This window comes from Triplophysa rosa, linkage group LG3 (genome assembly GCF_024868665.1).
Source record: "Triplophysa rosa linkage group LG3, Trosa_1v2, whole genome shotgun sequence".
Lineage (NCBI taxonomy): Eukaryota > Metazoa > Chordata > Actinopteri > Cypriniformes > Nemacheilidae > Triplophysa > Triplophysa rosa.
Genome location: NC_079892.1, coordinates 3,911,524 through 3,939,017, shown reverse-complemented (window position 1 = coordinate 3,939,017; position 27,494 = coordinate 3,911,524). Strand labels below are relative to the sequence as shown.

General features: G+C 40.4%; 2 protein-coding genes and 1 long non-coding RNA gene across 4 annotated transcripts; 2 read left to right on the top strand and 1 right to left on the bottom strand.

Moving 5' to 3' along the window:
• Nucleotides 1-6: 6 nt before the first annotated feature.
• Nucleotides 7-17,626, bottom strand: kcnc1b (potassium voltage-gated channel, Shaw-related subfamily, member 1b). Of its 2 annotated transcripts, none has more exons than XM_057329452.1 (4): nt 15,754-17,624; nt 6,514-7,447; nt 4,564-4,740; nt 7-1,264 (listed from the first exon to the last, which is right to left on the bottom strand). In XM_057329452.1, exons 1-4 carry the CDS (start codon nt 16,318-16,320, stop codon nt 1,155-1,157), a joined length of 1,788 nt encoding a protein of 595 aa, XP_057185435.1. In that variant the 5' UTR covers nt 16,321-17,624; the 3' UTR covers nt 7-1,154. The 2 variants fall into 2 exon arrangements, with proteins under 2 accessions (XP_057185435.1, XP_057185434.1); XM_057329451.1 differs by having other exon boundaries at nt 1,150-3,140; nt 15,754-17,626.
• On the top strand, nt 4,640-15,078 carry LOC130551657 (uncharacterized). The gene is made up of 4 exons (XR_008962644.1): nt 4,640-4,752; nt 6,172-6,237; nt 14,550-14,734; nt 14,912-15,078. It is a non-coding gene; the product is annotated as an uncharacterized LOC130551657 (long non-coding RNA).
• Nucleotides 17,627-18,041: 415 nt separating the features above from the next.
• Nucleotides 18,042-27,391, top strand: dhtkd1 (dehydrogenase E1 and transketolase domain containing 1). The gene is made up of 17 exons (XM_057329529.1): nt 18,042-18,308; nt 18,536-18,688; nt 19,646-19,857; nt 20,032-20,226; nt 20,762-21,031; nt 21,281-21,452; nt 22,253-22,451; nt 22,676-22,988; nt 23,329-23,413; nt 23,838-23,977; nt 24,170-24,320; nt 25,023-25,129; nt 25,223-25,387; nt 25,469-25,551; nt 25,678-25,847; nt 25,978-26,063; nt 26,313-27,391. Exons 1-17 carry the CDS (start codon nt 18,134-18,136, stop codon nt 26,412-26,414), a joined length of 2,778 nt encoding a protein of 925 aa, XP_057185512.1. The 5' UTR covers nt 18,042-18,133; the 3' UTR covers nt 26,415-27,391.
• The last annotated feature ends 103 nt before the right edge of the window (nt 27,392-27,494 follow it).

Below are 27,494 nucleotides of genomic sequence, written 5' to 3'. Positions count from 1 at the left end.
GTGTTTTTAGTGCTTTTTTTATTACTTTCATTATTATTTCTGTTCAGAAAAAGTCACAAAATTGCCTTAACAATATGTCAACTTAAACCATCAATGAAAATACCACCTGATTTTAAATAACTATCCATACTATGCACTGCAATGTGCCGAAACGCAAGGAATATCTCACAACACAGCACATACAAGATTCTGTCAGGATGTCAGGTGTTTACTAAACACTAGACCGTCACAAAGACCTTAAACCTGATTTTTTGCGTGTTTGTAATACATTTCTAGGTATTTACTGACTAAGCGTTTGTGCTCTGATGTGGTTGGGTCTTTAAACAGTCCGGCATGTTGTAAGTAGATGACCCAATGTTGACCTTCCCATGATGCAATTGGCAGTGCAGTAGTTTGGTCCCAAAGAACTGGGTTTACTTTTCACAACAATGAAAAAAAAATATCGAAACAAACTTAAGACACAGTTTCGGTTGCTTTCGTTTATTCCATCATAAACCCTGTATGTTCATGTTCTGTGTGAATGAACATCGAAGAGTTGTGGTGTTTCTCTCTTGGATTGTCTCTTGTGAAGGTTTCGACTAAAAAACGGCCCTTTTTGAGACGTTTAACAGATGCTTTTACACAGCAGATGTTTTTCAGATCTATAGCAGACATCTTACAGACGTACCTGTGCTATCTGAGTTCAACCTATCGTTTATTCTACAGAAAGGAATGCAAAAGTGAACGGGTGCAAACAGTGCAAAAGGCATTTTCTACATGGTTACTACAGTAGTACAAAATATGATAAAACAAATTTCTTTTTACGTGGACATGACCACAGTGTGTGGGAATGTTTTTTGACCCAGAAATGCGATCGGAACATTTTTACAACATTTGATTCGATCGAAAACAAACCTTTTAGAAAAAGGAAGTCATGTTTTATACACAACACCGACACACAAGCACTATGTACAACAATGACGCTCACGAATTCAAAAACAACACTTCGCACAGCACAAGAAACCACGAAACCAAACAGAGCTATGTACGGCTGAAACGACAGCTTTTCTCTGGGTTACTGTGCTACATCTATGCTGAATTATTTTCCCGTCACAACTCAAAGAGAGATGCTAGACTACGACGAACACACACTTTCTCGCTAAAATACGCAACTATCAGGTGGGGGATGTGGCTTTATGGTTGACACACATAGTGGTTGGTACACCATGGTTCATTACACACACTGACTCGGTCGGTTGTCTGCTTCGTTTGGCGCGCTGGGTCTCTATAACACATAAAAAGAGAAAACAACAACAACAAAACAACAAGGAAATCATATTAATACACCAAACGAACGGCACGGAAACATTGGGGGGTTGGGGGTGGGATGGAGAAAGAGAACGGGATTTTTGGCCCTCGAACCGTGCAAGCGAACATCCAAGTCGATGCGCGAGGACTCATGCGAGTGAATTGCGATCTCGGCCTCATGGTAAACGTGGGGTTTACCATGCGTTCTCCCATGCTGCATTCATTTCAGGTTATCGTCGATACGGTGTCTCATTGGTTCATGCTGACGAGTTTTTACACAGAGTGATTTTCATGCTTGGTTACTGACATGTGGCATGCGAAACAGGGAACGGTCACCGTCGGTCTCGCCTCGGCTCTCCCCGCCCTACGGTAGGTGACACACTCTCTCTTTGACCTTTATGACCTTTAAATCGTAAACTTTAAGCAGGATTGAATTGTGCACTGTTTGTTTTAGTGCGGACGCTGAAGTCTAAAGGAAATCGAAATTTTGATAAACAGCGGTGAAAGGTCAAAGAGACGTCACGGTAAGGCGCAAGGAGTCATGTATGCATGTTCTGTCAAATAATAACACAGTCTATATACAGATTGGATATAAAATTTATTTCATGCAATGTTCTTATTTACAGTTTGTCATTCGCAGGTTTCTCTTTTTTTTTGCATAAAGGTGCATGCATTTACCTCTCCCCAAGTAATCCCAGGAGTACAATAATACTGTATTTGTCTTTTGTAAAAGATGTTTTTACGTCATATGCACACACAATACATCTATGCTGTACATTTTTTTGTGTGTGTGGTGATTGCGTGTAATGTGCTACAGTGTCAAAGCAATGTTTTAAAATGAGATATACACACACGTGTCCACTGTCCAGCAACCCAGCGCACACAGACCGTTCCCCTAACGTTAGGATTTGGTTCCCAGAAGATTTTATTTCCGCGGAACCAAAAACAAACCTTAAAAAAACGTTGTGGGAACGTTACTGGGTAAATTCCATGTGTGTAGTCACAAAATCTCATTAGCTGGTCATTGAATGGATGTTTGGAATAAATTTGCCTATGCTCTCTGCATGAGAAAAGATAAAGTGCTTTTGCTGCCGTTTGCATCTTATTGGAAAAATTTGGATGGTCGTTCTGACCGCTGCTACCAACATTTAAAACGCACAAGAGATCATCGTTTGGGGAAAGGCAAAAAAAATAACAAAAAGTTGTAATTGCTACATATGTTGTATATCATCTGCATCGGATATATTCCAAGAAGCTTGAAAAAACATTTTCTTACATATTTTCATTTGACTTGCATCTTTTTCTCAGATATTCCCATGCAAGGCATGCAAATGCAAATGAAGCTTCTTCAGTCAACTTTCTATGTCGGTGACGTGTGCATTACTAGAATCATGATGGGTGTTACTTCAGCTCTTCAAGTCATATCGAACTATATATGAAATAGCCATTTTTTCATCTTTTTTATGGTGCACCCAATGAAAACCACAGCTTAGAAACACCGAGGGGAGGAAAGGAGGTGTGAAGGGAATAGAAAGGGAATGAAAGTGCGGAGAAGTGAAAGGGGAAAGGGAATAAGACGTCAAAGAGAATGAAGTGGCCGCTGCATAGGAAGTTGATGAGAAGAAGAGAGAAAAGAATGACAGAGAGTTGAGATGGTACACAGTGTGAGCGGGCGTCTCACTGCAGCGCTGCGGAGCGAGGGCCTCTGATTGGTTAGTTTTGTTGTCCATGCTACAGGATGGATGGGATGGGAGAGTGGACCTGCTGCATGAGACAGGGCGGGCTGCAGGGCAATGCCGACACTGAGGCCACGCCTCCAGACATGCTGCTGTGGCTCCATGGCTTTTCATAACCTTCATTTGAAGAGAAAAGGGGCTTTCAGTAAAACCTCAGAGCAGCCTTCAACTCGAGACAGAGACTCTCTGCCACGGTTCGTGAATGAGCGTGTATAGTTAGGCTCTGTTGGTGCGTTCCCCTGTCATGCATTTGTTACGTTCGTGGTTAGCCAGTTGACGCTTGGCACGTCAACTGCGTCATCCTCCATGCGTTTTATGCTTTAGGCAGTCTTCTGCATGCATGGGGTGGTTTTCACAGTGCTGAACAGCACAACACCGGTTCAGAACATCAAAGAACTTAGCCAGAAACTGCAGCCCGTCTAGAAAACAACCGGTAGACTAAAGTTCGCCCAGAAATAAATTCTGTCATCATTTACTCGCCCTTTTGTCATTTCAAAACAGTTTGACTTTCTTCCGCAGAACACAAAAGAAGATATTTTGAAAAATGTTGTGAACTGGCCCCCGTTCACTTGCATTGGTTTTGTGGCCATACAATAGAAGTGAATGGGGGTCCATCGCTGTTCTGTTACCAACTTTCTTCAAAATATCTTCTCATGTGATCTGCATAAGAAAGAAAGTCATACAGGTTTGAAATGACAAGAGGGCGAGTAAATGATGACAGAATTTTCATTTTTGGGTGAACTATCGGTTTAAAGGGAGCGTTCACCCAAAAATGAAAATTCTCTTCCGAACCTGTGTGACTTTCTTCTGCAGAATGCAAAAGAAGATATTTTGAAGAATGTCGGTAACCAAACAACACTGGCCGCCATTGGCTTCCATTGAATGGACACAAAACCACAGACACATTTCTCTAAATATCCCCACAGAGTTCAAAACGTCTACAGGTTTTGAACGACATGAAGGTGAATAACTGAGAATAGATCAGTAGGGTAGCCAGAAATCGTTCTAATGGAATTCATTTTGCTAATAGGATCTACAGTATTATACATTTCAGGTTACAACTGAGAGCTTCTGACTGGCTGAGTTCTTATCATGTGACCACATGCCCCGTATCCCATGCTGCATTTCTTGTGAGTTTCACCATCATCATTACCACCCCCCATTGTGATTCTGCATTCATGCAAAACAAGCACACTGCTAGGCAATATATTGTAGCTTTTGTATTTCACTTGTCAGACCATATTTGTTCATAAAAATCGTTATTGAAATCAAAAATGGCCCTCTGTTCTAATTGCATAATGGTCCATCGAATGCTGTTTAAAATACAGTATTGCATTCGTATGACTGTTAAAAAACTGTCAAAAATCAACGTAGGCCTGTTAACTCACTTTAATGGCTCTACCGCATGTTTTCCTGTTATCTTTACGACAACAGCAGACCTGAGGAACTATCAGACTGCAAGAAAAAAGCCGTTCGTCGAATGACAGATTTGCACAGAATCAGCTCCGCTTTCGCTAGCTGTGATTGGCTGCTTACTTACCCTTCCTGACTCTCCCCCCTGTGTGATTGGCTCGTTCTCCTCCGGAGTTGAGCAGGAAGCAGGGTCTCTCGCGGTCCACGGGGCTGAAGACTTCCTCGGGCGACACGGCCTGGTCGATGTGAGGGCAGTCCTCATTGGCCAGGGCAGCTTTGGACGCCTCCCCGTTCACTTTAAAATCTCCAATCACAGGTGAAGAGCGATGACTCATTACAGATCGATGTGGGGTAACATACAGCGTCAAATGATCGGCACAGCAACACATTAAAAGCAGGGTGACCGCACGTGCCATTTTTCCCGGACACGTCCTGGCCAGGATTTCGGGTGCGTCCTCCGGAGGTCGCATTCGTTCTCACATTTCAGTTAAAAAAAAAAAACATTATAAAAGTAACATTTATTTCTCTTAAGACGTAGTTTCATTCATACATTGAAATATCATTTTTACTTTTCGGAAATAAAACCTTAAATAATAAACCTATGCGGTGGACAAATGCGACCTCCTGGCCAGGACATGTCCGGGAAAAATGGCACATACGGTCACCCTATTAAAAGGCAAACTTATCCCAGCACACAAACTTAAGTGTGTTGTTCATGTTTTTGTTATTCAGAATTTGTTTTTTAAAACAATAGAGCTAACAGATTGATGTAAAAACACTTTGGACAGATGTTTACTTGTTTATCCCAATTATAAGTAACACAGACAGCAAATATGGTTAATATTCTTAAATAAGATTTAATATGAATTAATATTCGTTTTTATAAGAAATGTATGACAAAATTATGATATGGGTGAAAATTTGATATTGTGAATAATGTTTTTTACAATTTGAGGACACAACACAAAATAATGTAAAGAAAAAGAAAAAATTGATCATATTTAACAGAAATGATATTATGTGTCATTTTTCACCTTCAGCTGGATAAATTTAGTGCAGTGGTTCCTACTACATACGGTTTTGCTTCACAACCCAAATCTCCCATTAGAAATCAAGTAGCAAACCTCAAAAGCAACATTGTAATTCATACCAAAAGCTTAAATCCAACATTAACATTTTTAATCCCAACCCACCAGTTGAGATCCACTGATTTACAATTGCTAGGAAACCCTACTCTGCTAAAGCACCTCAAAGAAAATTAGGTTCATGTTTCAGCATTAGGGCACTTACACAATAGTGAAAGCTCTGATGGAACATGTGATAGAGAAGGTCATTTAGGTTTTGATGGTGGGCAAAGAGCCCGTTAAAGATGAAATCGAGTGGGATTGCAGTAGATTGGATTTCAGAAAGCACAGACTCCTCCTCTTGGAAATTCTCAGTGGTCAGCTGATGCAAACGATAAACTAAACTTTTAGTCCAGTGTTGTTGCAACTACCCATGGCCATTAATATGAACAGATGTGCAGTGTTTGTACAGCCACCGGTAATTGGTGGGCTGGGTTATCTGTCATTTAGATCTGGGGGTCTGATTTACTAAAACCAAAGTTAAATTTAATGTTTTAATGTTCATCGTAACTACTGTATGAGATTTAAAGGGATAGTTCACCCAAATGAAAACCATTTAGTCACCTTCATGTCATTTCAAACCTGTATGACATGGTTTTGCATCTGTGCAGTGTAAGTCAACGGGGTCCAAAACGTTCCACAGAGAAAGGAAAGAAGGTCTTATAGGTGACATGAAGGTGAGTGAAACCGTAAACATAAACTTGAACGTAAAAAGTAAGCATGCTGTTTTATAAATGTAAACTAGCTATAAAATTGCCTCATTATGATAATATTAACCAACCCAATGTTGGTGCAAATGCAGTACGTTTACTAAGCTGACCCACCCAGTTGCATAAACAGTAGAATATGAAAAAGTAAAATATATTTTTTTTTTAAAGAAAAAGTAGAAAAGATTTGTTTATAAACACTAGAAGTCGTTCATATTGACAAAAATCTACAACACGAGTTCCTACCTTGGTATCTGATCTCGGAAACCTCTTCCTGTGCCAGGGGGCAGGGGTTGCTGTGCGTACTGGGTCGAGGGGAGTTTATGACTGACTTGCAGTAGTTGGGAGACCCCAGTTGAGGTGCTCGTGGGATATGCTTACTCTTTTTCTTTGGTAGTTTTTGCTTGGCCATCGCTAGGGAGTAATACATGCCGAAGTTGTTTACGATAACCGGTACGGGCATGGCGATGGTCAGCACACCCGCCAGGGCGCAGAGCGCGCCCACCAGCATGCCGGAGGTCGTCTGGGGGTACATGTCTCCGTAGCCGAGCGTGGTCATAGTTACCACAGCCCACCAGAAGCCGATGGGGATGTTCTTGAAGTGCGTGTCGTTACTGGCGTTAGGATCGTTGGGGTTTCTTCCGATGCGTTCGGCGTAATAGATCATGGTGGCGAAGATTAAGACTCCAAGAGCCAGGAAGATGATGAGGAGGATGAATTCGTTGGTGCTGGCACGGAGCGTGTGCCCCAGTACCCTCAACCCCACGAAGTGCCGGGTCAGCTTGAAGATACGAAGAATCCGCACGAAACGCACAACGCGGAGGAAACCCAACACGTCTTTCGCTGCTTTGGAGGATAGACCGCTCAGCCCCACCTCCAGGTAAAACGGAAGAATTGCCACAAAGTCGATGATGTTCAGGGCGTTTGTCACGAATTTGAGTTTGTTCGGACAGGTGGTCACTCGAATCAGAAACTCAAACGTGAACCAAACCACGCAGACGCCCTCGACGTAGGTTAGCTGCACCATGGTCTCGGTCTCGCGGAAGACACGCTCCACGGTTTCGTTGTCCACCGTGATGAGCTCAGTGCGGTTGATGATGGGGTTGAAGGCTTCGTGGGTCTCCAAACAGAAGGTGGTAATGGACACCAAGATGAAGAACAGTGATGCGAATGCTACCCACTGTGAGAAAAGAGAGACGGTGATTAGAAACATTCTTATCATGCTGATAAAGCTTCAATGGTTTTTAACTCACTTTGAATACTAAAAAATAATGTTGCGTCTTCAGTTTCTCAGTGTGCTTCTGTCAACTCAACACAGTGTACTGCTCAAACTCAAGGTCATCGTTCAAGGACAGCATAGGATGACAGAAAGGCGCCAATAATAATACATTTAACCGTATAGTCCCCTCACCAGGGACTCCTGGGCCCTGGCAAGGTTACCACAAGCAGATTTGGTGCGTTGGTCCCTTAAGTGTTTTTAAAGGAGTGGGGGTGGTGTTTACAATTTACGCTGTGTTTCACTATAAAGGGAATAGCAAACACGACAGATGGAAGTGGGTTTTAGGAGGGGACACCACGGGATGACGGAATACTGCCTAATGCTGGAATTACATAAGTGTAAGATGCTCATGTTTGCCTGACCGTGGGATCTTCAGGCAATTATGAGAGGCTGCAACCTTTATGTTTCCATTTGTTTGTATTGATCGGATATTCCGCTGCGAGAAATCATTTTCCAGCTTAGTGTTAAAACATGTGAACCTCTTTTAACTAGGGATGTCACAATATTAGATTTTTACAACACGACTGTTGTGGCTAAAAACGTTCAGGGTAATGATGCTGTCGCAATATCTATTGAACTTTTCAACATTTAAAAAAATAATAATAATGACAATAATGAATTGTTTGTTCGAACAAAAGAACTTGTGGTATTACGTCAGAGAATTTATCATTTTCTGAGAAATCAGATGACATAAAACACTGGCAAGTATTTTAATTATATATAATTAATAAATAATTATTGAAATATCATTGAAATTTGGTTAGTTTATATATAATTAAATAATGATATTTACATATTTATTATAATAATTATATATATTTATCATTTTATTTTTATAAAAAATATATATTTGCTAGTTGAATAAGAAAAATAAACTTTGTTCAAATTTGTATTTTTGTGTTTTGTTATTTGATTTCTCTGAAAATTATTTAATTTAAATAGAATTGTATAGAGAAATCAAATAACACGTTTTCATTTTTTTCAAATTATCAAAAATATTTTTTTTTCGCCTTTTGAAACAATTTTTTTAAATAAAAATAAATGAATCTAAAATTATAAATTATATATATTTTTATAATAAATAAAGTTTAAAGATTATTATTAAATATTATTTTTAAGCATAAACCTCACTAAATTTTGTTTTCAAGACATAATTCTTCAAGTAAAAGATTATATGAAGAGTTTGGTTCCAAAATGAGATAACTCCGTTTTTAAAAACTTATTTTTATTATGTTATCATGTTTTATTGTGTTAGTTAGCTGTATTTGTTGAGTTATTATAACTTAAATCAAAACAAACCAACTGCAGTTTGATTGATATTAATTGGAATGCACAATAAAAAAAAACATGATTTTTGACCATTTTTAAGTTATTTCATTTTGGAACCAAACTCTTCATAAGTTCTCCATGTATTTACACTGTCTGGAACAACCAAGATCTTGTTTGTTTGTTTGTTTCTCCTATCAGGTTTTATGACCAGATTTCTGTTTTCATGATGTATGTAAAGGATTAGCAAAGAATTATACAATCAAATATTTACACCCATATAAACAGATTCAAATAACGACTGATTTTCTCATTGATGCTGTAAGTGCACGCTTTTACAGTGTTCTAGCCAGTATCAAATAACAAATGATTTTGCTCATATATAACACATTTCTGAGGCTTCAGGCGTTTAATTCATTTACATTTGGCAGACGCTCTTATCCAAAGCGACTTACAGTGCATTTGAGCTATACGTTTTTATCAGTATGTGTGTTCCCTGGGGTCCAACCCATAACGCGATTGAGTTACAGGAACACCGTTCTCCCCTCTCTGTGCTTCCTAAAGCAGTCTTCATCTTCTTCCAGCCCTAAACTCCTCTTCCACAGGCAGTGCGCTGTATATCTGGGTCAGCGAGTGCTTAGTCTTACAGACACTATTCCCTAGATGTGCTTCATTTGTCGTGGTTGCTTTATTTGTGGGGAGGAGGAATGTTTTGTCTGAGGTAGTCTAGGACACTCTCAAATGAGGGCCGTTCACCTATTATCAAGATCACTTGGGTGTTTTTGTTGCCCGTGTGGAAAGGCTGTCTGAAGCTGAGGGTGGTGTGTAGTAGGGGATGGACTGCCTGGTCACCATTTATAAGAAACCATGTGAGACGGAACAGAGATGTTGAATAAATGGAGTAAGGTTTTAAGTGAACTGTCTGTATTTCTTACAATCTACTTTGATGATTTGTGTTTAGGAGTGGACCTTCATGCTCGCTTCTTTCTAATATTCATACCCCTTACAGAAAAGACACATGAAATTCACATGTGCAAAAAACACATGTGATCACATGTGAAATGTGTGTTTTTGGAACATTTTGGTGTGAATTCCATGTGAATTCCCACGTGAAACCCATGGGATAACATGTAAAAACCCATGGGATAACATATGCGACATGTCTCCACATGTGATCACATGTTCTTCACGTCACCACATGTTGCACATGTCATCCCATGGGTTTTTACATGTTATCCCATGGGTTTCACGTGGGAATTCACATGGAATTCACACCAAAATGTTCCAAAAACACACATTTCACATGTGATCACACGTGTTTTTTTTGCACATGTTAAACACATGTTGTATACATGTGATCACATGTGAAAAACATGTAAAAAAACATGTGAAATTCATGTGTCTTTTCTGTAAGGGACATTTTAAGTGAGATCAGTTAACAAATTGGTCATAAAAATGTACTAGAATAAGTGCCATCAACAAGATGCACAGTATGTGGCATATTAAGATAAAGACGTATAAATGATGTTAAAGGGACAGTTCACGCAAAAATGAAAATTCTGTCATGAATTACTCACCCACAGGTGTTCCAAACCTGTATACATTTTTGGATATTTGGAAGAATGTTAGCAACCGACAGTTCTGAGGCACTATTGACTACCATAGTAGGAAAAATTGCAATGGTAGTCAAAGGTTCCCCAGAACTGTTTGATTTCCTAAATTCCTCAAAATCTCTTCTTTTGTGTTCAACAGAAAAAAATATCATGACAGAATTTTCTTTTTTTGGTAAACTATCTTATGTTTCCTTATCATTTTCTTGCTTGTTAGCCTATGGTCACTGTATACTTTCATGTTATGTAAAATGATCTTGCTTGACCTCTTGTGTTTCAAAACCAGACAGCTTGATAGTAAAAATGCAGTTAATAATTGATCGAGGTAAGATGGATTACATCATCACTACGGTTTCCTCTCTCTACCCCTCTCCCCGTCTCAGAACCCAGCTGCCTTTTTATCTCATGTCATTCACAGAGTGTGAATTTGTCAAAAAGAAAAGAAGCAAGGCTGTCATACAGTAATTGCTGAAGCACTTCGGCTCTTCTCAAGCACATTCACGCGACCTTTCAAATCCCAGGGGTCAAATGTTTGATCTGTAAGGACGTTTTATCTCCAAGATCTTCACAAGAACAGCTTGGTCATCCTGGTCTCGGGGACACGACATGATCCCTTTCACCTCCTCTGCCCTCCCATCACACACCGATGACCTCAGAAGAGTGACAGCTCTCGCTCCACTACAGTTTTATAATGAACATCACTTTCCAAACGATTGACTTTCTTTCTTCAGCGGAAGTCCTAAAGACTGCAGGTTGCTTCTCCCCATCCATTTGCAATAAACATCACCATAAAAGCATTATCAAAGGCGTGACTTTTAAAGCCGGTAGCGTATAGATAGCGTTGTGTTAAAAATGGATCAAATATTGTATTTGTGAACCAGATCAACCAATTTACTAAAAAGATCGTATTTGTAGAAAATCATATTTGGTGACTTGTTTATTCCACACACAAAGCTATTGTATGGATAGATAACACTTTAAATTGAGCTCTTAAGTTCAATTTCATAATGAATGGTGTTTTTGTCCTTTTTAAGGACACAAACCATGCACTAAAAAAATCTTTTCATGTGTTAGTTCAACACACGATTAGGTAAAATATAGACAAACCCAACCGTTGGTTTATATTAGCCTATAGGGAAATCCATATTCGACTCAACTATGGGTTGAAACATCCCGGCGTAGGTTCATTTAAACCCATTGGTTTCCAGTTTGTTTTAGAAAACCAAAAAGATGACAGCAGAATGTTTAGACTAATTGAACTTCCTGTTGGGTTAAAGGTCAAGAACAACTTCCTGGCACTCTATGAGTCACTGAACATAATGTATTCTCACACTCGCAGGGACGTGCCATCATTTTCAGCTCACGATTTTCATTATTCAGCCCTCGAACAAAACGTGTAAGCAGAAGAGGCGGGGATGTTGAAACTCACTTAAAGCGCTGCTAACTGTATTAGTCGGTGGGCAGCCCGGTGCGCTGATTCATTCGGTGTGTGTCTATGAACCAGTGGGTTCAGCTGATGGTGCCGGTATAGCGGAGATATGAGATGTTCTCATTAAACACGTACACACACAAGCCAGGCTGTCTAACGAATGACATGTTGTTGGATAATAACTGTGAAAATGAGTCTGGACAGGTCCACATGCAAACTCAGTTGAAAGCTAAAGCAATCTCTTCGCCTCCTGTTTGCACATATTTATGAGTATTTGTGTAGCCTTTAGTAAAGAAACTAAACTCTGGATTCTAAACTGGGCTTTAGATTTTACGCATTCGAATGGGGCCGTGACTAACCGACAGCATGTCACTTGATCATTTTTTGCATCGGGATTTTTTTAAATCCCGTTATTTTCATGGATCTCATCATTATGTTAATTCTCATTACAGTAATGCAACTGGACTTTGGAGTGTGTTAGTTCTCAGAGATTTCAAACGAAGTTCCAAAACACAATGCACATACAGCTGTGGGAAAAAGTAAGAGACCATTGCAAACTTTCATTTCATCAGCATCCCTATATGTATTGGGGTCATTCCAGTCCAGGGTGTGTCGAATTTAAACAAAATCAAACCTCAGACGTGATATAAAATCATCCAATAGCAATGCAAAAGACTGACACTATGACAAGACACATAAAAACTGTGATAAAAATCCAGGTTATCACATAAAAAAATATTTTTCAACTTTTCCTAAATACGTGTAGAAATATTACTGTTGCATTGCTTAAAAGTGAATATGAACTTGTTTTCTTTGCAGTATTTGAGGTCTCAAAAAATACACAGCATCTTTTCTGTCATTTTGACCTGTTTCTCCAGTTGCAAATAGAAACATTATTTTTATTTTAAATTTGGGAGAAATATTGTTAGTGGTTAACAGAATCACACAAAAATTATAATTTTAACACATACAGTACCTATAAATAGTAAAAATATTTGAAGAAAGTGGTCTCATATTTTTTTTGTTTCTGTTTAATGCATTCATGTGTGAATTTATTTACAGTGCATTTTTCTGTTGTAATTTATCCCGAATATAAATTTCTCTTAATCTTAATTTTCTAAATGTTAAGGTTTTATATTACTTATATTGTTATCCCTAAACTGGATATCATTTTATTGCATACGGCGGGAGGAGTATTGTACAAAGCATTTCGCTCTAAATCTTACTGTGACCAGATATGCATGCATGCCAAATAAAGCTTAATTCTACTTAATTTCTTTTTTCACTTTGAATGATAATAACTTGTTTTATTTATATAGCAAAAGTGCAGCAGCTATCAAATCAAAGAGTGCACTAATAAGAATGAGATGTTTTCGCTCAAATAAATGACAGATAGCTTTGTATATTTATCGGCTTCCCAGGCGTGACTATAGCAGACCAGCAGGACACGTCTGTTGTTTGTAATGGCAAATATCTCATAACAAACATCAGAGAACAATAGAAAACATCACTCAAAATGATCGCATTTCTGGTTATATTTCAAACAACATGCAGCGACAGAATCTACCTCACACCCGATCCAGCAGTTACTGAAGTGTCATCATTTCAGAAGAGGTCCAGTTACGGAACATTGGCAACAATCAGTTATTCCAGCTGAAACCAAACTATTCGTGTATTTTTAGCACAATTTAGAAAGCCCAGCTCAAATATGGGGCGGCACTCGATTTTATCTTTAGGCATTTGATCATTTTTGCCCTTAATGTTTGTTTTGACCCTAACAATCCCAAACCTTGAGTTTATAACATGTCTCTCACGGGCAGATTTTATAGAGATAGAGATACGTCAACTGTGATCACTGCAAGTAATTGAGTTAACAAGTTGTAATATAATTAAGAGATTCTTCCTCATGGAAAGGAGCTAAAAATAACTTGACACAATTGAATTGACTCTGGAAAACACAGACCAAGAAAAGCAGCTGAAGAATAATAATTAAAAAAAACAAGGCACGATGTTTCCGAATGCGCCTGGATGCTGTGGTTGGTCGACAGCACCTGCACATGCACACCAGACATGACTTCAGTCATTTGAAATTCAACACTTTTCCTCCAACCACCCACTCTTGAGAGTCTGAGAGGCTCTGCATTTAGAAAACCTGGTAAAAATAATCCAGCGCCGTTGACAGAAATGCATATTTGATGCCGAAACCCGACTTTCCCATCATGCACGAGTCATCGCTCAGTGCAACAAAAGCAACTCTCTCAGATGATCTAAATCACCGATCTTGCGGACCTCATCGGCCCATTACTGCGTATTTGCTCTCGGGCAGCCGTGTGCGGTTCATGTTTCTCTGGGGTGTTGCCAGTAGCCGTGGCACATTCCTCCATCTCCAGCAGCTCATCACTACAGCAGACAGGGTCGGACAGCTTGGCTCCTGGCAGCCAGATTAATAATACATATCCTCCTAGAATCCCAGTCTTATAAACACTTCTACTTGTTTATGCCCAGACCATGCACCACCGTCATGGTAAGGATGGCAGAACAGTTCACCCGTAATAAAAATTATCTGATTATTTGCCTGCCCTGAATGTTCATCCGTAGTACATCCAAGGAGCTATTTGTACTTGAATGTCTGAGATGTACTTTTCAAAAGAGTTCAATAAAGCTCTTTATATCTTTGTTTGTCTCTCATCCTCCACAGTTCTGCCTGCAACCTGCCTGCTTTCATCTTGGAGGCCGGCCATCTCCGATTCTGAAAGTGCCAAAGCGGTGGGCTAGGGTCAGCAGTGCTGACCTGTTTTAACCTGTCTGGCAAAACTCAAGGGTACGCTGGGATGGCGATTAAGAGCTTACAGGGTTCTTGCTGAGAGCGATGATGGGACTTTGGTGAGTGGAGTGTGAGGTCAAAGAGCTGACGTTTGAAATGGGCTAATGAAATGCATATACAATCTCAAGGGTGGTGTATCTTATAGCACAAGTGCCCTTAGACACTGTGTGTGCATTTATGTTTGTATGTGGTTTGCGGTTGCGTGAGAGTTTGTATATGTGTGTTTGTTTTTACAGGGTGAGGTTGCGGCTTGTCCCACATCAGAACGAGTGACCGGACGTTAGTGGCAGCTTGAAACGTGAACTGAACAAGAAACTGACCAAACATGATCTGGATATGAGTTTTTCTAAACCCTTGACAAGCCAGCAACCCAGAGAAACGATTTTATTGCTCAGAAGGTTTGACGAAGTTCTCAGTTAGTCTTAAATGTTTCTCTTAAAATTGCTTAAAGGAGAAATAAAACTTCATTCAAATACATGAAAGGAATATGGAGGTGTCAAATATAGATTGTAGAGGTAAAATTATCTGGGTTTGGGTAGATTCAATGAGAAATGTTTTTATTGTTTCTATTGTTGTTTAGTTTCTATTTAGATCTTCAAAAATATTGACTTTTGGTTGCAGACTTGGCAATTCTGAGCTCAGTTTGTGACATTGTTGAGATCTCTTCTGAAACTCTTTCTTGTGAAATTTGAGGGTTTCGAGAAAAAAAATCCAAGGATGCACTTAAGCAAAAATGTCCATTTGCTCTCTCAATCTAATTGTTGTCTGAGAGAAATAACTGTGTAATACTAAGGAAATCTGCCATTTTTCTGTGGTATGGGAAATCACAAGCCCTCAAAAGCCTTTAACAATCAGGTAATGTAAGCAACAAACCTAGGATCATATGCATTGCGATAAAAATTTCATTTTTAGTTAATTACTGGCAAAGACATGACGCTGATCTAGGATATTGTTTCAAGGTCACTCACAAGTGTTTTTCTCCATAAGTTGGTGGCAATGTATCACTAAATTGTCAACAAACAAACAAAACTTCATCTCAGACATACTGTAATACAACTTAATGCTCGTTCACACTCACCCGCGCGTATCTCGATGAATACGGGTCTTCAAACAGAGCCCAAGCCTTCTTTTGCCAACGGTGCCAGCGACCAGATCTGTTATCGGGCGAGTCCCCTTGCGCCAGTCTCCGGGTCATCTCGACACCCTCGTCCCCATCCGCCGCTTCAACCACCCCATCAGGCTCCGGATCGTCATGGCTGAGATCGAGGGCACCCCCGGTGAAGCTATCCAAAGCCTCTTCGGCTTCCCGGTGTTGCCGGTAGGTCATCCAGCAACACGGTTCCACGTCCGTCTCGTCGATCCCCCAAAACGCCAGTTCCTCCTCATACAAGGGTCCGCACACGTCCGCCGGGCAATGCAATTTGCCCGTGCGGTAATAGTTGAGGATGTGGGCGAAGACGCCCGGGTGACGGTCGAAGAAAAACTCCTCGATGTTTGCATCGTAGTCGAAGTTGTTGGGAGCGTCGGGCTCCGCCAGCCAGGAGAGCCGAGTGCCGGGCAGGGTGCGTAGGGTGCTTCGGTAGGTCTGGTGTTTGATTCCTCCGACGTTGATCACGATGCGATCTTTGTCGTCGCCTTGGCCCATCGCGTCCCTTTCTAGTCATATCTCCTACCAACGCCGGGCATCATCATCGTACCGCTGGGACCCGTGCAACACATGTGCATAGACCAATTAAAAACGTCTGACAGCGATGCAATGTTCAGAAAACAAGTGTGCAAAATCGCATGTTTCTGTTGTAAAAAAAAGAAAGAAAAAGAAAGCGCTTGTGCCAGGTATGCAGCTTGCGCGTCAACGCGCGTCTATGGCACACTTCGGAGCTCACCAACCGATCAACAATGGAAATCCAAAATCGCTTTCTCCACACTGGCACTTAACTCGAAATGATGAACGCAAACCTGTCTCCTTACAATAATCCAATATCCCAAATCCTCGTGTCATCGAGGTCTTTATGGTGTCATTGGGCGCAAGGCGAGACTGGCGGTGGTGCTGAACGGACAGCGCCAGTTATCCGTCGAGCCTTCATAACTCCAGCGTCCTTACTGTGTTACAGCATCCTTGAGAGGCTACACCAGCAGTCACCCATCAGTCCATGCCCTCAGCGATTCCGGTGTCCTTCAAAAACAGCTTCTTATGTTGATGCATTCAGATGCGCGCGATCGATGCCACTGATGCGTTAGAAGTCCAATGACAACAGCTCGCTTGTTTCTGTCTTGAGAAGCGGGCGTCGCTGCAACGAGGGAGGGTCGTTCATTCACAGAACAGGGCTGAAAATGTGTTTCCACCCAAGGTGGATCACACGCAGTGTGCATGCCAGAGGCGTTGTTTGCTCTGATTGAATGAGCGGCAGGTAGTCTTATGTTATTGGCTCTGACAAGCTGGCATCGAGAACGGCGTGCAAATTTGAAATAGGAGCACATTTGACCGGGAGGGGCGTGTGTCCGTGAACGCGTGGAGGGTGGACAAGGTGGGGTGATTTGTTAGATTTTGGGGACATTTTGCGCGCTGCTTCTCTCCCCGGCGAACTTTGAAAGGGCGATGATACGTCCGGATGAAATATCACACAAGTCATGCAAAATCTCGCTGTGCGTTCTGGCCAATTCTAATCCATAAATTAATGAGTGAAGCTTTTATTTCCCCATTAGGAGTGACTTGGTGAACACACCCTTCACCAGCCTTCAAGTTGAACCGATGCAATGGTAAAAATGACATAAAATATGTGTAGGTGTTGGTAGAGATATAAATTGACCAACGCATTGGTGCCTTGCGTTTGGTGAAGGTAATTATGTAATTATTTGTACCTGAAAGTAATGACATTTTTGAGCTGTATGCGCTTTGTCTGCCAATAGGTGGAACTAGAGTGAAACTTATCATTTTTGTAATATTATTGGAGCGGAAATAACCTAAATAAATGTATAAATACATGTCATATTTGTGTATTTTTTTATAAATACAAAGGTTTTTTTGTTTCATAAAGAACCTTCAACATCCACAGAAACCTTTTGTTGCAGCAGAACGTTTTTTTTTTACGAAAAAGGTTGAAGAAAAACTTCTAGCACCTTTATTTTTAGGAGTGTATTTTTAAAACGTCAGTGTCGCCAATAAACAAGCTATCTTCGTATTGTGTTTCTTAAAACATCTCAGTTGACAGACAGACTCCTGTCTGGAGATTTGTAAAACATTACGTGGGCAGCATGTGAACCACAACGTAACCTATCCACAACCTCTGCAAAGCTCCAGCCAATCAGCGGCGAGCAAACGATCACGTTTAGCCAATCAGCGTTGCGCAAACGATCACCTCCCACCGGTCCTCGCGCATTATGGCCGCGCAGTAGGATGCGTGGAGCCTCAGCGAAACTTTATTATTTTTACGTCGTGTTTAATCTATTATTTTTCCACAATGTCAGCGGTTATGAGACTTACGAACTTGCACAGACTTTGTCACCGTGCTTTTAGGGCTACAAGGCCGGCTGTAGCCAATTTGTACCACACGCATCGGGGAGTTTACGGTTACCGACCGAGAGACAATCCGGAGAGAGACGCTGATCTGCCGCAGGTCTCCGCGCTGAACCAAGGCCGGTGCTTTTAACACGTCAAATAAACATTTGGTGTCTATATTATTATACGTTGTGTGTATTTAAGAACTCTTAACATGTGCTTTGCTGTCGTTGTAAAATTAAGATGAACGTTGCATGCATTTACATTACAATTTAGAGGTGTGCATGTAGAATTCTCATTGAGCAATAATGTCTGGAGTACATGTGGAAATATGAGCGCTGAGTTGCGACGTTTGTGTCAACAGATCACGGACTGGCGCGATTGGTGGAAGCCTATAGAGCACATGGACACAAGGCGGCTAAAATTAACCCGTTACTTCCTAACGCTCCTGTCCTGGAGAACGTGCCAGAGATCAGCCTTCTGCATGGAACTGTGCTAGGACCCCTCAACACCACGGGTCAGTTTACATGCACATGTATGCATTTGGCAGTGCATTCTACTTTCTCATATATACATTGAAAATATATTTTTATTTATGTATTCCCTTCGAATTGAACCCATGACGTTTTGCACTACTGTTTTATGATAATAATCTGGATGTGTGGCTGAATGACTCGAGGTTCAATTCAGTGTAGGTATGGACAATTATGCTTCCTTATCAATTAACTTTAAAGGGATATTTCGGAGGCAAAACAAAATTTCCCCATATTTTACTCGCCCTCAAGGCATCCTGACTGAATATGACTTTCTTCTTGAAGAACATTGCAGTCGGAGTTATAATACTGCGTATTGTTTTTCTTCCAAGCGGTAGAATGGGAGTGAATGGGGGGCAATTTTTTGAAGCTCCAAAAAGTGTATCCATCGATCTAAGACCGGCTCGACACGGCTCCGTGGTCTTAACGAAGGTCTTCTGAAGCGAAACAAGCGTCTGGTTCACACGCAGCCGAGGGATAACGGAAGCTAGACATTAACATTAATAGTGCTCTCAATATGGATATTTCTCTTTTAAAAAATGCAGAGATTTTTTTTTTCCCCCAAAATTTTGATTTGCCTCTGAAATATCGCTTTAAATACCAGAGTAAAAATGAGCAAAATCGTCTTTACATTAATAGATTTGCAATGGACATCTGTTAGGCAATGCATACTGTATTACAATCAGAAATGTATAGCTTGTGTTTTGTTTGTGCGCTACACAAAATTAATATAAATTTGTTTATAAGTGCATTACTATGAAAATGTTTTATTCATTTTTTTCATGTTGAGAAATGAATCGAAAGTGTTTTCTGTTGTATCTGAGCTTAAAGGGTTAGTCCATCCATCTTTATGTTGTGATCCTGTAGGGTTTTCTAAAACAAGTACAAATGCTGAAGAATGTTTTTTTCTTTTTTTCGAAATTTGTTTGTCGTCATTCCAGGATTGCAGCATTTTGGGAAATCTGAGGCGTCTGCCGAAGAGGTCGTGTCTTACCTGGAGAGAACGTACTGCGGGGGAATCTCAGTGGAAACCAGTCAGCTCCAAACCTTACAGGAACGAGAGTGGTTTGCCGACCGCTTTGAAGAGCTCAAGAAAGAAACATTCTCTCCAGACGAGAGGAGACAGCTGGCCAAACTAATGCTTGAATCTCAGGTATTGTGCGTCACTGCTTGTAGAAATATTCCTGAGAACCGTAGAAATTCTTTTGTTTTAAATCGAATAAACCTGTTGCTGTATTGCCTATATCATGTAAAGCTAAATATCCATCAAGAAAGAATATGAGCTTGACGGAATCAATTTTGCATCTCCTCTGTTCGTTTTCTGAAGGAATTTGACCACTTTTTAGCCACCAAGTTTGCCACTGTGAAACGTTATGGAGGTGAAGGAGCAGAGAGCATGATGGGATTTTTCTACGAGGTTTTCCGCTCTGCTGCGTACAGCGGAGTGACAGACGTGATCATGGGAATGCCTCACCGCGGACGCCTCAACTTGCTCACTGGACTCCTGCAGTTCCCTCCAGAGGTTAGTGAAGTTTACAGCTAGATGGACTTTGACAGATGTGCTTTTGTCATCCCAGACATTTACAGCAAATTTGTTTAGAATTAAACAATTATTTTACACCTTAAAACAGTGGTTCTCAAACTGGGGAATGTGGTCCCCTGGGGGGGCCCTAAGATGAATCCAGGGGGCCCCAGATTTTGTGGCATTTTATAAAATATAGAAATTTGTCATATATTTGATGCAACCAAACATCAGAAAAAATATTATTTTTATATTATTATTTATTATTTTGTTATGAATTACAACACCTTATAATTGAACACTTTATAAGTGCTTCAAACTTGGACTTGATTTCTTGTTTTTCTTCCCTGCCAATCATTTATGTGCACTTCTGCTTTAGCTCCTCCCCTTCTCTTTATTCACAAGTCTTGTCCTCTGAGTCACCGGCTCCAGCTCTTCTTTCAGCATGAACAGACTCATCCACCCCGAAATGACAGTTTCGCCTGGAGTCGTTCTTGAGCATTGACAAACTATATGCTTGTCCTGTCTCTCCCAGCTCATGTTTCGTAAGATGAGGGGTCTCAGCGAGTTTCCGGAGAATTCTCCTTCTATCGGTGACGTGCTGTCCCATTTGACCTCCAAGGTGGAGCTGGACTTCGGTGCGGGACACCCTCTCAATGTCACTATGCTACCCAACCCCTCCCACCTGGAGGCGATCAATCCCATCACAGTGGGAAAGACTCGAGGCCGACAGCAAGTCCAACAGAACGGAGACTATTCCAGTGACCCCAACTCGCAGCCGGGAGACAAAGTCATATGCCTGCAGGTCAGGACTTGAGATCTGTGCCTGTTCTTTATTCATTTTAAGGTGTGTTGGTAATGGTTTAATGAAGAGACCACTTCTCTAACCAATTCCTGACTGAATCAAATTAAGCCCCGCCCTGCTGTGTGCTTCTTCTTGCATGTTCAAATTTACATTATGGTTGTGAGTTGCATAATTTTGTTAACTGTGACAAATACGGGCAGTGTGAAGAAAGTTGCCCTAAACTTACCATTACATATCTGGCTTTTACAGGTTCATGGCGATGCTTCGTTTTCAGGCCAAGGCATTGTACCCGAGACCTTTACCCTGGCAAACCTCCCCCATTTTAGAGTGGGTGGAAGCATCCACATGATAGTGAACAATCAAGTGGGCTACACCACTCCCTCTGAGAGGGGGCGATCATCTCTCTATTGCAGTGATGTTGGTATGTTTTCTTCAAACGTCTTAGCGCTGTTTGGAATGAAATTCAAATGTGAAGTGTGTAACTTTCTATACAAAAAACTTTTATGTTTAAAAAAGTTTGTACAAGAATGTGTTAATTGTTGGTTTTTTATGTTGATGTATAGCTACCATAGCAAAATTGGCCTCTTTGCATTTATTCATTGAGTAGATGCCTTTGTCCAAAGCAATTTGTAAACGAGAGAAGGTATCTTTCTAATTAACCAACAGGAAGCATTTTGGGGAAAATAGTTGAAAATGAAATATTTTAGTTTAAAAGTTTAAAGCTCTTAATGGTAAAAGACATTACAGCTTTCCATTTACTGAATTTTTTAATGGGTTATATACATACTGGTCGATGATGTACTTCCGCTAAAACATCTGGCGCCATAGGGAACAAGGGCGTTTCGCTTCAGGATGCACATAGGATTGCGATCAACAAGGTGAGCCTAATTATTCAAACACTTCGCCATACATTGACGAACAAAAAGGAGAAGCACTTCAGGCTATCCAGTTCAAGGTACATTAACAAATATGAAAAAAGCAAAGTGAACTTAGAGGCATGATCACAGAGGCGCTTAACAATGCTCACCCGTAGTGCTGTCGGTTCGCCGAAATTTGAACGTTTTCTTTCTAAACACTTTCTAAAAATCCCCTTAGTGCAAAGAGTGCGGAAGTGACCTAGCTGGCTGAGATTTTCGAGGAAGTACGCCATCGTCCCGTGTGCATATACCGTTTTCTGTGAGAAGAATGGCAGAATTTGATCAAAGGTGTGATGCGTTTCAGGTAAAATGGTGGGATGTGCCATAATCCATGTAAACGGGGACGACGCTGAGGAGGTTCTGAGAGCGACCCGGCTGGCCGTCGAGTACCAGCGACGCTTCAGGCAAGACGTTATCGTGGACCTCCTCTGTTACCGTCAGTGGGGACACAATGAGCTGGACGAGCCTTTTTTTACAAACCCCGCGATGTATAAAATCATTAGGTGGGTTTTATACCTCAGATATTCAGTTTTGGGTGTCGGTGGTCTTAGTTTTGTTGCATTTTGACATGTGTTTTGAGTGTTTGTGCTTCGAACTTCTGTCATTATGATCAGTCCAACATGGCGTGAACACTTTGTAGTTGTGCAGTTGAGTTCTTTATCTTATCAGAACTTGTTTGGTTCTAGTGCTTCTTCTTTCCCTTACAATTGTCTTTTTTGCCTGCCAGGTCGAGAAATAGTATCCCGGATTCATACGTCGACCAGCTGATCTCTGAGGGTCTGATGACCGAGGGAGAGCGCGGTCAGATCAAGACCTCCTGCTACGCCATGCTCAATGACCGACTGAACAACATGACCGTCTACAGCCCTCCGCCAACCAACCTGCAGGGCCGTTGGGGAGACCTGGTGGAGCCCCAGAACAGAATCTCATTGTGGGACACTGGCATAGCTCCACCCCTGCTGCAATTCATAGGTGCCAAATCGGTGAACATACCTGAGGAGATTCACCTACACAGTCACCTGATGAAGACACATGTGCAGGTAAATAGAAACCGGCTCTGTTGACCTTTGACTGGAGTTTGTGCTTATAATGTTTTTAGGGTGATTTGTTAAACGACTGTGTGTTTCATGCTGTATAGCTCTCAGATTAGGTTCAGGTTTCATCTTTAACACTCAATAAACAGCTTTAAATCTGAAAGGGATAGTTCACCCGAAAAAGAGACCTTTGTGTTTTTTTTGTCTTGATGTAGCAAAGGTATTAAAGGTTATACAATTTCTGTTTCTTTTATGCATTAAACAAGCGTAACTTTTTGGCCGCGTTTGTAATACTGAAAGTCTGTTTAATTTGAACATGCCTGTCATTTTTTGGGCGTCTTCGTAGGCCCGGCTGCAGAAACTTGAAGAGGGCACAAAACTGGACTGGTCCACAGCAGAAGCCCTGGCTTTTGGCACATTGTTGTGTCAAGGTAAAGGTCTTTATTCGCCTTATTTTAGGGTCACCCACAAACAAGTTTTGGATGACACCCCAAAAAATAGCCAAATACAAATGAATCAAATAAAGATTCAATAAATAAAGAAACAAAGTTAGGATCTGTATTACAGAGCTGTGTATTGTACTAGAAGTTCTTTCTTAGGGTTTAGCTTTCTTAATGCCTCAGTTTTGTTTCCAGTGACAGATTCCGCTCAATGTTGAATTCAATTTATATTCAGTTCATTGTAAATTTGATTCTGACATTCATAGGTTCAGGACAACAGGTTTACTTTCTGTCATTTGAAAATCAGTTTTGTGTTACGATACTGCCGTAATGGTGAACCCAGTTGCATGTAGTATGGATGAGCGGTTTTGCTCAGATCGGCATGACAGATTCATTGGTTTATTTTGCCCAACAGGATTCAACATCCGTATTAGCGGCCAGGACGTGGGCCGGGGCACTTTTAGCCAACGACACGCTATGGTTGTGTGTCAGGAGACCAATGACGTGTATGTACCCCTCAATCACATCAGCGCCCAACAGAAAGGTCACTTGGAGGTAAACCAAACCACTCACAGACATGAGTATTATCACCTATTTATTGTTTGTTACAGTGTTGAATTTTAAGCAATATGCGTGTATTACGTGGGTATTTTAACCAAACACACACTGTCATTTATTTCTGTATTTGCTGTTATTACATGGGTATTTCAGCACATAATTGAGTGTTTGGTGTGTGTTTTGTTGTAGGTGTGTAACAGTGCTCTGTCTGAGGAGGCTGTGTTAGGATTCGAATATGGGATGAGCATTGCTCAGCCTAAACTGCTGCCTATTTGGGAAGCTCAGTTTGGAGATTTCTTCAACGGCGCCCAGATCATTTTTGACACTTTTCTGTCTGGAGGTAAACACATACAAATATAATCTTACCACCTTTAAAGCTAAAATGTGTCATTTTTAATCCATCCTAATTAGGGACGTAACGATTCCCTCAGCTCACGATGCGATGCGATTCACGATTTTGATCTCACGATACGATTTAATCACAATTTTTTACAGAATGAGTTTAAAATGAACAACTGCCCTTTTATTATTTCTCTAATGCTGCACAATTCTTTGTAAAATAAAATATATATTTTATGTCAAATAACAAAACTAAATTACAGTTATAAAACAAATTCCAAACCAAATAAAAAATGAATAATACAAAAGTCTCTTTAATATAAACAAACTAAGACTTTATCTGTGCTTTTCCTAACTTTTACTTTTTAAAGAAATCAGCATATCACATTTACCAAGTTTGCAGAAAAACAGCGGCCCCTGCTGTTCAAAACATGTACTGCGATTTTTATAACGTCTCAACCGATTTGAATCGTCACATATTATAATCGATTTTCAACCGGCTCACGGTAAATCGTTACATCCCTAATCCTAATATGTGATTTGCCTATTCAGATCACTTGAATTAAAACGTAAATAATCTATATAAACAAATAGCTGAGAATCACTCAAATGAATGTGATTAATAGACTAATGTTTACACTGCATTATAAGATGGTGTTTTTATAAAACCTTGAGCATTTATGTAGGATTTTAATCTTCAAAGGTGAAGCTAAATGGCTTCTGCAGAGTGGACTGGTCATCTTATTACCTCACGGGTACGATGGAGCAGGACCCGAGCATTCGTCCTGCCGAATCGAGCGCTTTTTGCAGGTGAATACATATGCTTGTCTATCATTCTGGATTTGAATTTTCCAGAATCACTTATCGTTTTTATAACTGTGCTTGTTTTTGTGTGATCTGTAGCTGTGTGACAGTAAAGAGGAGGGTGTTGATGGCGACACGGTGAACATGGGGGTCGCGAACCCCACCTTACCAGCGCAATACTTCCATCTCTTGCGAAGACAGATGATTCGAAACTTCAGGAAACCGCTGATTGTGGCGTCTCCTAAAACTCTACTGCGGTTCTCTGTGAGTGTTTTTTTTTTAGCAGAATCACACTGGATTGTTGTGTTCATCTGTGATGGAGTGTTGACCTCTTTGTGACACTAGGGGGCAGTGTCAAGCTTAGCTGATATGGGACCTGGAACTTCATTCAAACCTGTGATTGGTGATTCTTCTGTAAACCCAACAAGGTATCTGATTTGAAACATTGGTTCGTGGTGGACAATGACGTTGATTTCCCAGCTTGCTATGATGTATTCCTGTACCCTTTTCTGAAATGATTTTCAAAATGTATATATTTTTTTCTTCTCGTCCAGTGTGCAGCGGGTTCTGGTGTGCTCGGGTAAACATTACTACGCTCTGCAGAAACACAGAGAGACATTACCAGAGGCGGTCAAAAACACAGTGATAATCCGGGTGGAGGAACCGTGTCCCTTCCCCACAGAAGCTCTACAACAGGAACTCAATAAATACACAAACGCCAAAGGTGCGATCGCACATTGTTTCATCTTTTATTCATGGAGACGCTCTAATCGTTGTTCATTTGCATTTGTCTCTTTGGTATTGTAATAATGTGTTCGTATGCAAAGCGTTTCTTCATTTCATTACTGTTGCAGAGTTTATCTGGAGTCAAGAGGAGCCGCAGAACATGGGCTGTTGGTCATTTGTCGCACCAAGATTCGAAAAGCAGTTGGCTTGCAAGGTCAGGCATCTTAGTGGTTTACATTTCTCATGCACCACATTAAAAACCACAAAAAAATAAAAATGTACACCAGTATGCTAGCAAACATCTTTAAGTTGACAAAATAAACATGGGACATGTAAATATTGAAAATTCATTGACTGTCCATTCTAGGAACGTGTCGCACCCTTTCATAGAGCAAACTGATGAAACGTGTAGGTTAATTTTTCGATTGATGCTCACTTGTTGATTTTATCATTTGTCCCTCAGTTGAGGTTAGCAAGCAGACCTGCGCTGCCGGCCCCCGCTGTGGGCATCGGGACGCTCCACCACCAGCAACACGAAGCCATCCTAAAATCTTCCTTCTCCTGAGAGATCCTACAATCTCAAACCTAAATAATCTTCTTCTCTGCAGCTAACAAGCTCAAATCTCTGTTGCCTGAACAATTGGGGCACAGGTGACACAAAGAAATATTGCCCACATAGGGACATTGTTTACCAAACATTTCTTACTGACATACAAATTATCACCCGAAACTTCTACAATACCGTAATTGATCATGTGGATTATTCTGTAGTTGTACAGAAGGAAAGTAGCAATGTAGAACAGATATACTGGTGTATAGCGTTTATGGTTTTTCAAAGCACTTTTAAATGAAATGTAAAGAATTATTATAAATATACTTACAGGAGTAGGAAAACACTATAGCAGGTTTTAAACCATGGCTCAAGTGATGTTACAAGATTATCGGTTTACACTACAAAAACAGTAGTGTAAAGCGTTAAACGTTTAAATGTGAATATAATTTATTGACTATTATCAGATGAATGTAGAGTCGGTACATTTACAAACAATTTGAAGTATTAACTACAAAATGAAAGAATTGCAAACAACAGAAGTACCTAGTGTTTACACTACCTAAAAGGTCTTTTAAACACCCATGACAAGCCCATCCAATGCTTACGTTTGATGTGAAATGTACATTGTCAGTAGTGATACTGTGTGGATGAAATTGAATTTGACTTATGCTGGAGAAAAAAATAAAATATGATTTAAAGATCCTGGTTTTATTCATCATAAACCCGTTAGTTGAACATTTCTCCATATCTAGCTGTTTTCACCTTATAAATCCCTTTTCTAGTCATTAAAAATGATGTCATGTAAAAATTCCCATGTAGCCTGGAAAATTGTCTTTAAAGAGTTAAAATGATTATTAAATTACATGTTTTACTCCTAAAATGCAGACAGGAATGCTATAGAAGAGCAATTTGGGTTCTCCAAACAACCTGCAAGTCAAAGGTTTGTAAAAGGAGCATTTATTTATTATGGCCTCTTTTTAACCTTTTCCAACTTGTGTAACAGAGAGATTCTGTGAAGTGTTAATATTAAAAGTTCTTGGTAGAAGTATACAGCCTTACAGGTGTATGTTCTGTTCTGTGCATTGTTTTCCC